At 38.3% G+C, this 14669-nt stretch overlaps 1 protein-coding gene across 1 annotated transcript in view; it reads right to left on the bottom strand.

Moving 5' to 3' along the window:
- Positions 1-14669, bottom strand: part of Trpa1 (transient receptor potential cation channel subfamily A member 1) — a 44886-nt gene that overhangs the window by 12315 nt on the left and 17902 nt on the right. The window contains exons 9-20 of the mRNA XM_076924324.1: positions 13588-13687; positions 12929-13029; positions 11871-12040; positions 11626-11790; positions 10078-10192; positions 7014-7180; positions 5662-5755; positions 4737-4796; positions 3716-3814; positions 2735-2805; positions 2038-2203; positions 304-393 (exon numbers count right to left, since the gene is read on the bottom strand). Coding sequence (XP_076780439.1) covers positions 304-393; positions 2038-2203; positions 2735-2805; positions 3716-3814; positions 4737-4796; positions 5662-5755; positions 7014-7180; positions 10078-10192; positions 11626-11790; positions 11871-12040; positions 12929-13029; positions 13588-13687 — 1398 coding nt within the window. The remainder of the gene's footprint in view (positions 1-303; positions 394-2037; positions 2204-2734; positions 2806-3715; positions 3815-4736; positions 4797-5661; positions 5756-7013; positions 7181-10077; positions 10193-11625; positions 11791-11870; positions 12041-12928; positions 13030-13587; positions 13688-14669) is intronic.

Here is a 14669-nt window from a genome sequence, read left to right as displayed (position 1 = left end):
GATAAGCAAAATATCTTAAACATTGCAAGGGCAAACACAGCTAAGGCATTCATAAGGCTCACTGTGGACACACAACAAGCACACCTTTCTGGAAGCAGTAATAGTGGGCAACACTTTCTTACATGCTTCAACTAGGCAAGGACCTCACCAAAAATTATGTGACTTTTACATGATGAAGTTTCTATATTAGTCAAGCTGTGTGAATTTAGTATGACAAAACCATCCAAATAATTGTTTACAAATTAATTAATATTCTCTACATTAAAATAGCTATAACTTAAAAATACAAACGGAATTGTATACCTGTTGGAAAATTTGGACTACTTCTTTGCAATATCCAAATATACTTGATAAAAAAACTAGAATCATACATATTTTTATTGGAAATGAATTCTGAAACAAAAAGTATAAGACAGAGGGGTTATGAGGGTTTTAAAGGTAGACAATAATTATTTGCATCATAATTTCCTGCTAGTAAAATTTATTTTGCTCTCATTTCATTTCTATCCATTGTTTACAATTGCATTAAAGTGAAAGTTATTGTCATGGCAATACCCATCTCTTTTAGTAGACATGATAAACTAATTTCTTAACACTTCAATCATCGCATGGTCAAGCAGTGCAAAGTGAGCTATAAAGGAACATAGATCTGCAGACTTACACACACTTTTATAAATGTGATTAAGTACACATGTCACAAAATTCTACTTTATAGTTTTTATTGCATGTATATGGTATGTAGTATGTATCTGTGTATGTGCACACATCCATATGTGCATGTATTCATGTCATGGCATGAAGGTGGAAATTGGAGAGCACCTTGAAGAAGTGGGTTCTCTTTTTCTATCATTTGGGTCCTAGGTATTGAACTTGTGTCACCAGGCTTAGTAATACGTGCTTTTTGCCCAATGATACATCTCACTGACTCTCACCACCAATTTGCTATTTTAGAAACTCTACATCTTAAATACACTTTATATTATAAAATGTATAATTTTTATTGTTAAACACATTCACTTCCTTATATCACCATCACTGCTATCTGTTTCCAAAACTTCCCCATTATAAGTGTGGGTGCTTCAGTCCTTCTTAGAAAGAATAACAAAATACTCATGGGAGCAAATATGAAGAGAAAGTGTAGGACAGAAACCGAAGGAGGGGCCGTCCAGAGACTGCTCCACCTGGGTACCCATCCCATGTGCAGTCACCAAAGGCAGATGCTGATGTGGATGTCAGGAAGTGCATGCTGACAGGAGCCTGAAATAGCTGTCTCCTTAGAGGTCTGACAGAGCCTGACATATACAGAGGCAGATACTCACAGCTAACCATTGAACCGATCATGGGGTTCCTAATGGAGGAGTTAGAGAGAAGACTGAAGGAGCTGAAAGGGTTTGCAGCCCCATGGGGAGAGCCACAATACCAACCAATCAGAGCTCCCAGGGTCTAAACCACCAGCCTGGGAGCACATAGAGAGAGACCCATGACTCCAGCTGTATATGCAGGGGAGGATGGCCTTATTGGGCATAGGTGGCAGAGGTGGCCTTTGGTCCAGTGAAGGCTGGATGCCCTAGTGTGGGGGAATTCAAGGGAAGGTAGGTGGGAGTAGGTGGGTGGGTGGGGGCACATCTTTATAGAAGCAGGAGGAGGGGGATGGGATAAGGGGTTTCTGGTGGAGGGGAAATGGGGAAAGGGGATAACATCTGAAATGTAAATAAAATACCCAATAAAGAAGAAAAAAAAGTCTGAACTTGTGAAATACCTCTTCCTATTTCCTCTTTCCTGCATTCCTCACAATGACAAAATGATTCCAGAAAAGCTGTAAAATCTCACACTTAGCATTTTAGTTAGATGTTGCAAAGTCTCTTATTGACCATTTGTTAATATTTGTTCTCATCCCAAGACAGATGTTAGAGAAAATGTGTACCATATAGAAGCTCTATTCATAATAATCAAAGTCCTGATATTATAAGCTTGTTGTTTCTGAGGAAAAACAATTTTTACAATCCTCAATTTTGAAATATTGAAGTTTTAAAATACCAGAGTGTCTATTCCTTCCTCGTGAGTACTACTAGTTTCATTGATTATTCCAGTAGAATTGAAGGCCATTCCAGGCTGTATTTTGACAACAAGAAGGGTCATAGGTATGAGACCAAGACAATAAGATCCCAGGTTCATCATGTGGGCTCTGAATCCATAGGCACACCTACAAAGAAATCACCAAATCACTACCGATCCATCTCAAATGAGAATATTTAAAAGACATCTATGGAAAAAAATAGCACCGATCTATTTCCAGACGTCTATTCTATAACTCACTGCATTTTACAACCAAAGTTCTTGTAACTCACCTTCTCCATTTTCAGAGATGTGATCTCAGTTGCTGAGCATCCAATAATGTAAGGGTCGCCCAACTCACGGAAAGTCTTCCATCTGCGTGCCCTAGCTACAGTTGAGGCTACCGGTACTGCATGCCTGTCAGTTACCTCGCTGCTCACTAAACTTCATGACCCAGGATTGGTTTGTGTCTCAGACAATAATTCCCTCACACCCTTCACATATTTCAAACGTATTCATGTCAAAGATAACCTCAATGATTTTTAATGCTTATTCTTCTTAAATTCTAAAACATAATAATAAAATGTAAAACAACAAGCTATTACTGCAATAAAATTATTTAAAAGGCTTTTGATAGAGCTTATGATAAGATCAAATTAAAGAGGAGGCTGATACTCACCACTTCATGAGTAAGTATTCCCTACACACAGGGTGGTTGAGGAGCTCTATGCGGTTATGTTGGACCATGACCTGAAAATGAGTCAAAAAGCATCAAAACAAAATTCTGTCAAGCAACTGAGGATGAACAGAGTTTTTTGTTTTCTGATTTATGACATTATTATAGCATTATGAGTGTAACATATACTTATTTTAGAAATTTTGAGAAGTTTTTTTATATAAAATGAGAAGTCTTATTTTTACAAAAAATAAAAACTCAAAAATAGGAGAGGGAGGGAGAGAGGATGGGGGAGATGGAAAGAGAGAGAGGTAGAGAGAAAGGGAATCGTTTTTATACAGATGCAACTACTTGATTTAGTCTGTCTCTTTCTATTTCTGCCCCAACACTATGTCATAATCTTGTTGATATTATACAGGGTTATAGCACAAATGGACATTATAGGTCAATTGGCAAGGCTTTGCCTTCATTCTGCCAGTGAAGAAATTCAGCCTTACCTTTCTAGAAAAATTTCTGCAGTAGGGCACATTCAAGCAATTAAAATAATGTGTACATTATAAGCTTTCACAGTTGTTACTAATATTAGTATCTATTTTTAAATTACATTTTAATTATCACAGGAATATGTAGTGAGAAATTAATAAGAGTGAAGGGACAAGAGAGTTTCCCACAATCACTTTCATTCACAAAAAACACTCTTACCATAATGCAGTGACCAAACTACCCTGGTAAGCAACAAAGACCCCAGTTAGGAGGATCCTGCATACCAGATGAACATGTTAACCTAGAAAGACTAGTGTCCAGAAAAGATGAATTCTAGAAAATCTATCGTGAAAAAAATACACACATCGACACCATGACAGGTAAAGAAAGTGAACTATAAGATGTCTCCCCAGAGCTTCTCCATTTCCACCAAGCATGTTATATCCAAGCAATCCAAAGCTCAATTGGAAACAAGTCTATTGATACAAACACTATACTTACATTGAGGATTGTAAGAGGCTCATATATCACATCCTGGGTAGGTGCTACTTTTTTAGTCATAGATAATGGGCACTGGAGATACTTGAAATTATATTCAATCTGTGGAAGACATAAGTTTAAAATATTAGTCTAATAAACACTTCTTTGTAAAATTATTTTTGAGATTTATTTATTTATTTATTCATTTCTGATGCATGGATGTTTTGCCTGTATGTTGGTCTGCATGCCACATGTGTGCTTGGTGTCCACAAATTTCAGAAGACTATAGTGGATCCACTGGACCTGGAGTTACAGACAATTAATTGTGAGCCACCATGAAGGTGCTGAGAATCAACTTTGGGTCTTCTGAAAGGGCAGCAATGCTTAGAAGCACTGAGCCATCTGTCTAATCCCCTGTCACTGCTTGATAAATCAAATATACAAGTTTAATTTTCTGCTGAAAGTTTACTAGCATAACTATGGGTAATTTCAAATGGAGAAAAGGGAATTAAGTTAGAACATCATGTAAATTATAAAAATAAATATATTGGACAGATATTCTTTCAATTTCTTTAAAATTCATAGCCATGAATAAAATACAATTATTTGGTTTAGGCCCATGTCTATAAAAATTACCCAAATCTAGTGGTCTAGTTTCCTAATCCTGAGGAAAAAATCCTTGCTTCTCATGCTGTCCTCTCGGATCCTGGACAACTGGATTTCCTAGGTAGTACACATGCAGCGAGAACTCCTGGACAACTGGTCACTCACCCCATCAGATATGAACTATTTTAGAGATTCATCAAAATACCTAAGTAAATGTGAACATTAAAAATAACACTAAATATTGATGTTAGAAGAAACTGAAGATTTGGGGGGGGGGACTTAGAATGTAAGGAGAATATTCTTTCATAAATCAATAATGCATTATGAAGCCAACACTCACTAGCTACTGTAGTTGTAGAAATAAAGTAGCACCACTTTCATATTTTCAAGGAATATTTTATAAAATACACTTTATAATATAATAAAATAAGCTTACATGATAGTCTTGACAGGACTTGTCTTCTGTGGAAGGTATCATGCAGAAATCCAAAAGAACCTTTGAGAAAGAAAACCCAGCTGAATATTGGAGCAGCAGACTGTACACGAGAAAGGAGTTTATTCCACACTTAAAATAATATACAAGTATTGCCATGCTTTCCTTTGCTTCATGATTCTTTTCAGGAAGAACATAATAAGGAGTTTTCTTCTAACTGCTACCCTGAAAGGCCATTGTAAATTAGTGCCATAATTTTCTTCCTGTCAATAATATTGTCGGTCTAGATTATATATTCATCTGGAGTGCAGGAGACTCATAATCAGGTTCTGCATTGCTTGCCAAGCTGTAAACTGTTATCTTCATGCTTGAATAGACACATATATTAAAAAATATTCCTAGTATAAGAAAGAAGTTCCATAAGAATGATAATATATGACCACTGCCACTTGACATTAGAGCTGAGTGTGCAAAAAGAAGAAACTGGGTGTGCCACATGAGATAAACTCCTGCACATAGAAGCAACTGGTATTCAACATGGTTATCCCTGCTTTCTGAGAAGGAAACCTACGATTTTTGATTTCTACAGGAAGTCGGGCACTTGTATCTTTGAGGAAGGCATTCTGAGTGTACATGTTAGTAACAAATGTAAAGACTATCAGTCCAGCTATCAAACACCAGTGTGTCCTTGCTCTAAACTTTAGTTATTTGAAGGAGAAAAATCTATTTATCAAATTTTATTATATATATTAAATGTAATAATTGTTAGGATTCTTTTATCGAAGGAGGTCCTCATAGAACATTTGTTGGCTAATTTCCCTCATTTAGAAGCTGGGAAGATAGAAACTGTTATTCTGAGAGTAAGCACAACAGCCACACTGCATGCCAAGCCCAGGACCACAGAGACGTTTGCATTAGGGGAGCTTACTTTCATGCACTCAGGGAGGTATTCTACCATCTCCGTGATTGGACATCGATTGCTTGGAGAATCATGAGTGAAAACTTGAAGACACTCATCCCATCTGTAAATGGAATGTAAGAGAAGCACAATGATCATTACTGTTTTGCATTGCTGTTCAAACTGGAGATTATGTACTTCTAGTGGAAGCCAAGCTTTAATTTCATTTTTAAAGCATCATGTTCTCATTATGGCAGTGGTGTCATGTGAACCAAGGTCAATTCATCAATATGATACTAATCTGCTAATGGCAATTAGAAATGTGGGTGAGGTCCAGAATGGGTGTTATGCTTTGTCTCTTTCTTTGACTGCTTTTTAAAGAAGGCAGGTCTTACTCTTCTTTCTCACCGAAGCTGTGACATGGTAAGTACTTTCAGAGGTGACTGTGTTAGGTTAGAAAAGGTTATGTTAACCTGAAAGAATTAACAGCTTGTACTACATCCATATTTAACACACACACACACACACACACACACACACACACACACACACACACACATATATATATATATATATATATATATATATATATATATATATATGTATTGAGTTGAATTAAAAATAGCAGGTATTGAATATAGTAGTGAGTGTTGATCCTGCCATAGCGTTTCAGTGAGTCTGTTTCTTCAACACTGGCTAAAGACATGGAATTTGATGGCACTTATGTTCCAAACAGAAATTAAGTCTATAACAAGAAGCAAAGATGAGCTCATTGATCTCTAATATAACATCTGCAGGATGAGTCTGATGCCACTACCACCAATCCACACAGTTTATGAGTAGAATTCACATGGAAGATCTGCATCATTGCCAGCAATGATGTGTAAGCACTTTGGTTCCCTGGTGGTTCAAAGGAAATGAATTTCTTGAGACTCCATATGCTGCAAATGTAGCCTCGATCTACTTGAATATGTCACATACATAGTCAGGGTTGGTGCCTATGATGATTATCTGATGAGCTAGCTTACTAGGCTTAGGCATATCTTCATCAGCATCCAGTTTGGGAATCTGTGCTGACAAGAACATGTCATGCAAGTCTTAGAAGACAGGCCAGAGTTTTCTTTGACAGTAACTTTGTTGCTAAATCTTCCATGTGCCTAGAACCCAGTATTCTCATAAAGGGCTAACCATGTAGTATTGGACTACCATGTTAAAATTTGTAGAAATGAAGACTGAGGGTAAAGCAATGCTTCCATTGTCAGCAATAACTGAACAGTAGGCAATTGCATATGTAGATTCAAAGCCAAAACATGTTCTTTTCTCTCAGTTGCTCTCAGACTAGGGATGCACCATGGTATCAGATACAGAAGACACATACATACCTTTTACTCCTGATGGTTGTGAGAACCACTTCCTTGCGCTTATTGTGTAGTGCAATATGCAGAAAGGAAGCTTGCTTCTTGTTCAGGAGGATGTCAGCATTGTAGCTCAAGAGCATTGCGACAGCCTTGGCATGGCCTTCCCGTGCTGCGAAGTGCAGCGCTGTGTTCTTTTAACAGAAACAAGACATACGGTATAGGGTGAGAGTAGTCAGCATCCTTTGGCTGTTTTGCTGTCCTGTATCATTGTTGAATTTCTTAAAATTTCTTAAAGTAATGATTAATGGAAAAGTGTATCAGGCTGAAGCTCATGTTCACTATGAAGCATTTAAACAATGGGTTTATCATCGAGAGAGAGAGAGAGAGAGAGAGAGAGAGAGAGAGAGAGAGAGAGAGATTGAGTTTCAATGGTGTGCCCTTCCCCTCACCATGGGTAGGCCTGAGAGACCTTGTTTACCACAACAAGACCAAGTGATAGGATCTAGGTGGAGTTACCCACCTTGGCTGCCCAGAACACAGAAGCAGAACTGCCCCTGGGCTTGCCTTGAGACATCTCTGGCGTGACCTGGAACAGACTATGGATTATCCCACCCATCTGAAACCAGGAGGGGTTGTGGGTTGGGTCTTCCCCTTTAAATTGAGAACTGAACACTAAAGCTTTGAGCCTTGATCAGAGAACTTTGTCTTGGCTTCATCTCTTCTTGCCCTCTGTCCCCTTTCATTCCCAGCCCCACTTTCAGGTGAACCCAGTTGACTTGTGGCCGCAGGCAGCTACACAATGGCTTATGTTGCTTTGTGTTGCTTAGTGTTGCTTCTGGGGCAAGATGACTTCACAAGGACAAATGAGAAGTTCCTGAGGTGAGGCTCTTATGGAAAGCACAGAAGCACATGCCCCTAGGGACTTAGCACCTGTTAGACCTGTGGATCCCAGACTTAGAGTTCTACAAGCACAATACGAAGTCAGAGACGGCCATAAGGATGCTGGTTTGTCATTTCCCCATATAAAAAACGTCTTTAAAAATAAAAACAGAAATCATGATGGCCTATCTCAATTATTTCTTGAGGAAATGTATATTTCAATGTTCTCTAAATAAGTAAGAAAAGATGGTGGTTTTGATCGTCATCTTGACACAACCCAGAAGAGCGTTTCTATTGGTGAACTGTCTAGATCAGGTTGGTCTGTGGGCACGTCTGTGGGAAATTGTCCTGATCGTTGGCTGCTGTAGGACTCAGCTCATTGTAGGTAGTGGGTAGCATCATTCCTCCAGCAGGGGCTCATCAACTTGAAAAGACAGGAGGGCAAATGGGAGCTAGAAAGCAAGATCCATTCATTTCTCTCTGTTCTTGGCCATATGTGTAATACAACTAGCTGCTTGGAACTTCTGTCTTGATTCCCTTCCATGATTGGCTATAACATAGAATTGGAAGCCTGAGAAACCCTATTTCTGTGTTGCCAGATGCTTTATCAGAGCAACAGAAATGAAACTAGAACAGAAATCAGTACCAGAGAAGTACAGTTGTTTCTGTGATGAATCTGATCTCATGACGTTTCTGGCTTTGAATTCTTTTGTTGGAGGATTGTGGAGGGTTATGGAACTTTAGATCGGAAAGCCATTGAGTAGTCGGAGCTCAATGGGAAGTTCTTGAGGTATGGGAGCTTAGAAGATAAGAATGCTTAAGTGGCATCCAGTTAGTGGAAGCAAGCCCAGATCATGATTCAGCGGGAAACAGTTTATTGAGAACAGGAACAGGGGCCATTTGTATACTTTGGCTAAGAATCTGTGTGTGTTGATCATGCTGCAGCTGAACAATCAGCTGCGGTTAATAAATGGTCAGCAGTACTGAAGTGAAGCCATCTGTACTTTCTTAGAACAATAGGAAAAGATTTCCTCAGAGTAATACAGTTGTGGTTCAGGGGTACAGGCTATATCTCTCAGCAGAACTTGCCAATGAAAACATTGTCTGCTGGGATATAGGTTTTAAAGGCATGAAAAATGAAAGATTGGGAAGGATCATGGAGTGCGATTGAGGCTTCATACTTTGTCACAGAATGGGTAGCTTGTATCAAGTTGACATAAAACTGGCCAGCTCATTTCCCTTTGGAATAAGAATGCTCGACTATGTAATTTGTTTTTTATAGGAGCCCATGTCTAAGAGACTTTAGACTCTTAAAGAGACTTTGGATGTTTAAAGAGTTGGCTTTTTAAGGACTGGGACCTTTAAAATTGGATTATATTTCTTATATAATACAAACGTGAGAACTAGTAAGTAAGGAAAAGAAGTATATAGTTTTTAAATGACGCAGTTATCTATATGTCAAGTTGACAAAAGGAGAATTACAATGGCTTTGATTGTCAACTTGCCTCAAACTAGAGTCAACCCAGGAACAGAGCCTCAGTTAAGGAGTCCTCTAGATCTGGTCAGCCAGTGGGTGGGTTTAGGGGGCATTGTCTTGATTATGAATTGTCTTTGCCCACTGTAAGGCTAGAACAATCTTGCTGAACAGAGAGCAAGTAGCAAAGGTCCATTCATTTCTCTTGGCTCTTGTCTGCGGAAGTGATGTCCAGATGTGTTAGCACCTGTCTTACAAGCCTGTCAGTGATAGGATGTAACCTAGAACTGTGAGTCAGATAAAGCCCTCCCTCCCGCAAGTTACTTATCAGGGTGTTTTATCAAAACAACAGACATAAAACTAGAATAATACCCAATAAATGACACTAAAATCAATCCTTTTAAATCACTATGCTGTGTGTGTCCAGTGCCTGTCTTTCGGAATTCTCACCTCTGCTCTCTTTATTTTTCTGGGTTCACTAAGGAGAAATAAAAATTTTAAGGTGAGATCATAGTCTTTGGCAGGTATAAAATGGTAGCTTCAATACACACACATCCCTCACTCTCCAATCTGTAGTCACTTTTACTTATTCCTCTCATAGACTAGTTTTTAAAATTCTGACAAAAAGCCGAGAGCAGAGCAAGGAGTGAAAACACTGTGAAGAAGGCTCTCTACAGTTCTGCATGTTTACTCTATGCCAAAATTCTGATTTGGTCAAAGAAATCCAGTACCTACCCCTTCTTCATCTAGCCGGTCTGTGCACTTCAAGTTAGTGTCAAGAATGACCTTCATGGTCTGAGTGTACCCACCCATGGACGCATGATGCAAAGCAGTCCAGCCATTGTGGTCACTGTTAAAGAGGCAAGAGAAGACATGCAAATACACTCACAGGTAAACATGGAAGGTGACACCACTGAGCTCAGTGTAGCTTCAGCTGATGGCTAAGCATGGGACCTAACAACCCAATGATTAGTGCATACTTATAATATAGGAGACAGTTGCAAGCATAGCAGCTGCCACTCATAATTGTGACTCATATCCGTACTTTAGTGGACTATAAAGGATATAAGAATATCATCAAACTGTTGCAAGTGAGCTAAAGTATAATGTGTTCTGTGTATTAGTTTTCAAAGCCTCAATGGGTTTATAAATACAGTTTTCAATCATGTTTCCCTGAGCATTGTATCAGAAAGGTTTCCATAATATTTTTATTATCTTTACAGTCACTAGTGTTTGTAGTTGTAAGGTGGTTAATATTGTTTCAAAGCATTTAAGACTACGCTATCCTGTGTTATCAAAGTTGCTTATCCTTATTCACAGATATTAAAGATACAGATATAGGGAAAGGTGTCATATTGGTGATACTTGAGCAAATACAATGAATCACAGAAGTTCATTTTGGATCTCACAAGCAACTATTTCAGGTTGTTTTAGTAACGCAGTAATTAAGGACCAGCTACGGAGCTGGGTCTCCATGTGCCCCTTTTACAGGTCTGATGCTCTGTGTCCCTTAGAAGCAGAAATAAACTGGGCAAAGCCTTTGGTTAAAGGCTGTCACTCACACACTGCTAGATGCGCTCAGATAAAGAAACTGGCTGGTGACCTTGAGTCCAAAGATCCACTTGCTCCTTTTCACTTTGGGAAGCTTGAAAATGGCACATTGAACCTAAGGGTTTCTAGGCTTTCTTTCCCTTTTATAAAGAAGATACTCAGTTACTGCACATTTTGCTTCATATTTTAACTTGATTTTGTTAATCATGGTAACTTTCCTGAAGCACTAGAGTTTGGTTTCATTAAGTTTCAGTCCGTTTGAATGTTTTCTATTGCTACTTCTTTGTATCCTTCATCTATTAGACTGAAGAGGAAACTCTTTGTGCTTGGTGGTTTTGTGTTTGTATGTGTGCATATGTATACATACATGAGCTCGCACACACAAACACACCACTGTATTTCCACAAGAAGATGAAAGAATGACATAGAATACAAAGAAATATTTCAAAATACTAAATACTCTCCCCAAAAATACTCTCCCCAAAGAGAGTATTTTGGGGAGAGTAAAAATACTCTCCCCAAAGCCACTTACTCTGCAGTAAGGTCATTGATCCATACACGTAATTTACCAACTGAGAATTATACTTAATTCCCATTTTAGTCTTTGAGAAATTATGTATGTTTTGAACATAAAATGAGATAGATTTTTGTATATCATCATTTAAAATATTACAGAGAAGTTTAAAATGTCCAAATTTAAGATATACACAATTCCCTGAATTCATGACTCACCTGAGAAATAAGGCCCCTTTCTTTAGAAGAAGTTGAACGACTTTATCATGTCCATTCTTGGCTGCCAGGTGGAGAGGGGTCATTCCATGGAGATCTCCTTCATTCAAAAGCCTTGTGTCACTTATGTCTTGCAGAAGCCTCTGACATGTATTGATGCGCCCATAACTTGAAAAGGTCAGGTTCATGTGTGAGATAAATATAAAACAGAAACAAACATGCTCAAATACCTGGAGTCTGATCCTCACCTGGCTGCAAAATGCAGGGGTGACTTCTTATCTTTGCTTTTGGAATGAATGGACACATTGAACCCAAGGAGGTTATTTACAGAGACAGGGACCCCCTGCCTACACGCATAATGGAGAGGTGTACATCCATCATTATCTTCATCCATCACCAGTTCCTTGATGTGCTGCATCTGTGAGAAAAGGAGTCTTTTAACACAACTGCATCAGTGTTGTAGGTAGATTTCATACTGTTCTGTAGCAGAGCATTTTAAATCCGCAAATAATCTAAAAACAGATAGAGGAAAATCCATACGGATGAGGTCTCATGTTTTGTCCCCAATCATGTGAGAGATCCTGCAAGCAGGGGGAGAAGCCAAGGCAGCAGTTTGACCTGTCCTCCCTTCTCCTCCCCTCTTTGTTGTTTCCACAAACAACAACTCAGCACCTAAGCTCTAAGTTAAGCCAAACAAAACAGATGGGGGTCTTGAAAGTGCATTCACTTAATATTTATAAGAGATAAAATGAGAATACGAAAGGCAAATGAGAAGGTTAATCCAGGTAGTAAACACTACTTTTGTTTAAAACAACTTAACCCCATGTGTATTAAACACAGTAACAGCATGAAAATCTACTTACTATAAGAAATACCTCACATTTCAGATGCACTTAATGGCTAAGCAGGAACTATTAGCCAGCTCATTAAACATCATGCGTCATCAGTCAGTCAAATGTGTTGAGCAGTTTTCCTAACTGATGGGAAAACACTAGTAATTCACCTTTAGGCTTTTTTTTTTTTCCATTCACTAGGAATTCGACAAATGAAACAGTGAAGGAAAATGACTGATTATCAATGGGCCCTAGTTACGGATGAGAGTGCAGAATCCCTGTAACTTTAAAAGCTCAGTCTGGATTACCATCAACCAACTATCCCCATGCCCACCTCTATGATAGAAACACTCATCTTTATTTTAACCCAGTATTGAAATTCTAAAAATGAGCTCTCAGAATATAAATGGCAACAAAATCAGCTTATTCTATATTGAATATAATTTAGTTTACAATTCATGGACATAGAATACCTGCATAAACTCGGGCCGCAAGTTTCTTAGCCCGTAAGGCTGCTGCACAATCAAGTGTAAAAAGTTACGCCCAAAATGATCCTTTATGTCTACTTTGGCACCTGAAAAAAAAGCACAGTAGAAAAACCAGATCTACTCATGGGTTTATAACATGGGCTTTAGTGGTCTGTCCTAAGTCTTTAACTTACAGTCAACTATTGTTAGGTGGGAAAATTGAACAATTTAAAATGGGTTTAATTTACTTTGTGTGCATTTGTGCATGTGTGAGAAAAACAGGGGAAAGTCTGTGAGACTTCACATTTCTAAGTGAATCCTTAAGTTTTAAACATAAAAAATTAACAAGGAGAGATAAGCAGACCCTTTTGTCCCCACAGCACCAGGCCAGTGTGCAGTGGAGACAGTGATAGCAGTTATACATATGTCTACTATGACAAAAAGCTCATAACATCTTCAGACAACTCCTGGTGTTTACCAGCTGCCTTATACATGTGATATATTATTGTGATGAATTACCTTTTCAATATTTTTACTGAACTGAACTTTATTATAGGCTTGGGAAGTCTTTTATTAATCTTTGTATGCACAGAATATGTCCCTGGCATGAGACAGCTGGTTGACAGCTGTTTATCTGAGCAGATGGGTCTGATTATGATTGGTACCTTTAGAGAGGAGCAAATTCACAATATTCCAGGATGCAGAAGCAGTTGCTAAAATAAGTGGAGAGCGTCCTTCGGAATCAGTACTGTTGATGTCGGCTCCCTAAAACAAAGCAAGTCACTCAGCAAGGAGACTAAGTCTATGAAAAACAGCAGCAGACTTTCAATGCCTAAGTAAAATACAACGCCCATTACTAGAGCACTCAACTTTAAATAATCATAGAATTACATGACATTTCTATAAAATTTAAATACCATTAGATATCAAAATATTCTTTCATAAATTTAACAATGAAATTGTTTCCCCATGTTAATTTAAGTTCTTGATTAACATCTGTCAGTAGATCAACTATTAACCAAGTCCTTAGATCAAAACCTTCTTACTTAAGACACTATTTTAGTTCTCACCATAAGAAATTATTTAAATGCCTCTAATTTAGATTCTTCCATATTTATTGCTGTGTAATTTTTAAAGCAATAATAAGAAATCATCTACTTAAAGGTGCCTAGAGTATTTAAAATATATAAAATAAGACAAATGAATTAAAATTATGGAAGTAAGAATTTAACCAAACATCATGTTAAAATTCACATTAAAATGCTTTTTTGTTATTTTGTGTGTGTGTGTGTGTGTGTGTGTGTGTGTGTGTGTGTTAAGAGACTATATTCTACGTGATAGGAAACAAAGGACCTTTAAATTTTTCATGGCTTAAATTCTCTACTTTGGGTAGATTAGTAAAAAGAGCATAAGCTTTGAATCAGGCATCTCCCTTTGCTCTGAGGGCAGCAGCAACAGCTTATGGGAGGATAGTGGCAATGGGTGAGGGTCAGCCATGAGTCTCCCAACAGCCCACCGACAAGAAAGCTCACACGGCACAAACACAGGGCGTCTAGTGAAGCTCTTCTGTATACTTTTGTGTCAATATTTCAGTAGCTACTACTAATGGCACAGGGATTGGTAAATGCTGTGAATGGAGCTCTGCTGATTGGCCATTGTGTGGGAACGAATACACCCACCAGCACACAGCCACCCATGTACAGGCTTGGAAAAACACCTGTCAAAAGCGAGTCACATGTGCTTCTCT

Source organism: Arvicanthis niloticus, chromosome 25 (genome assembly GCF_011762505.2).
Source record: "Arvicanthis niloticus isolate mArvNil1 chromosome 25, mArvNil1.pat.X, whole genome shotgun sequence".
NCBI classification, from domain to species: Eukaryota; Metazoa; Chordata; class Mammalia; order Rodentia; family Muridae; genus Arvicanthis; species Arvicanthis niloticus.
This window is presented reverse-complemented; position numbering and strand designations above follow the sequence as displayed.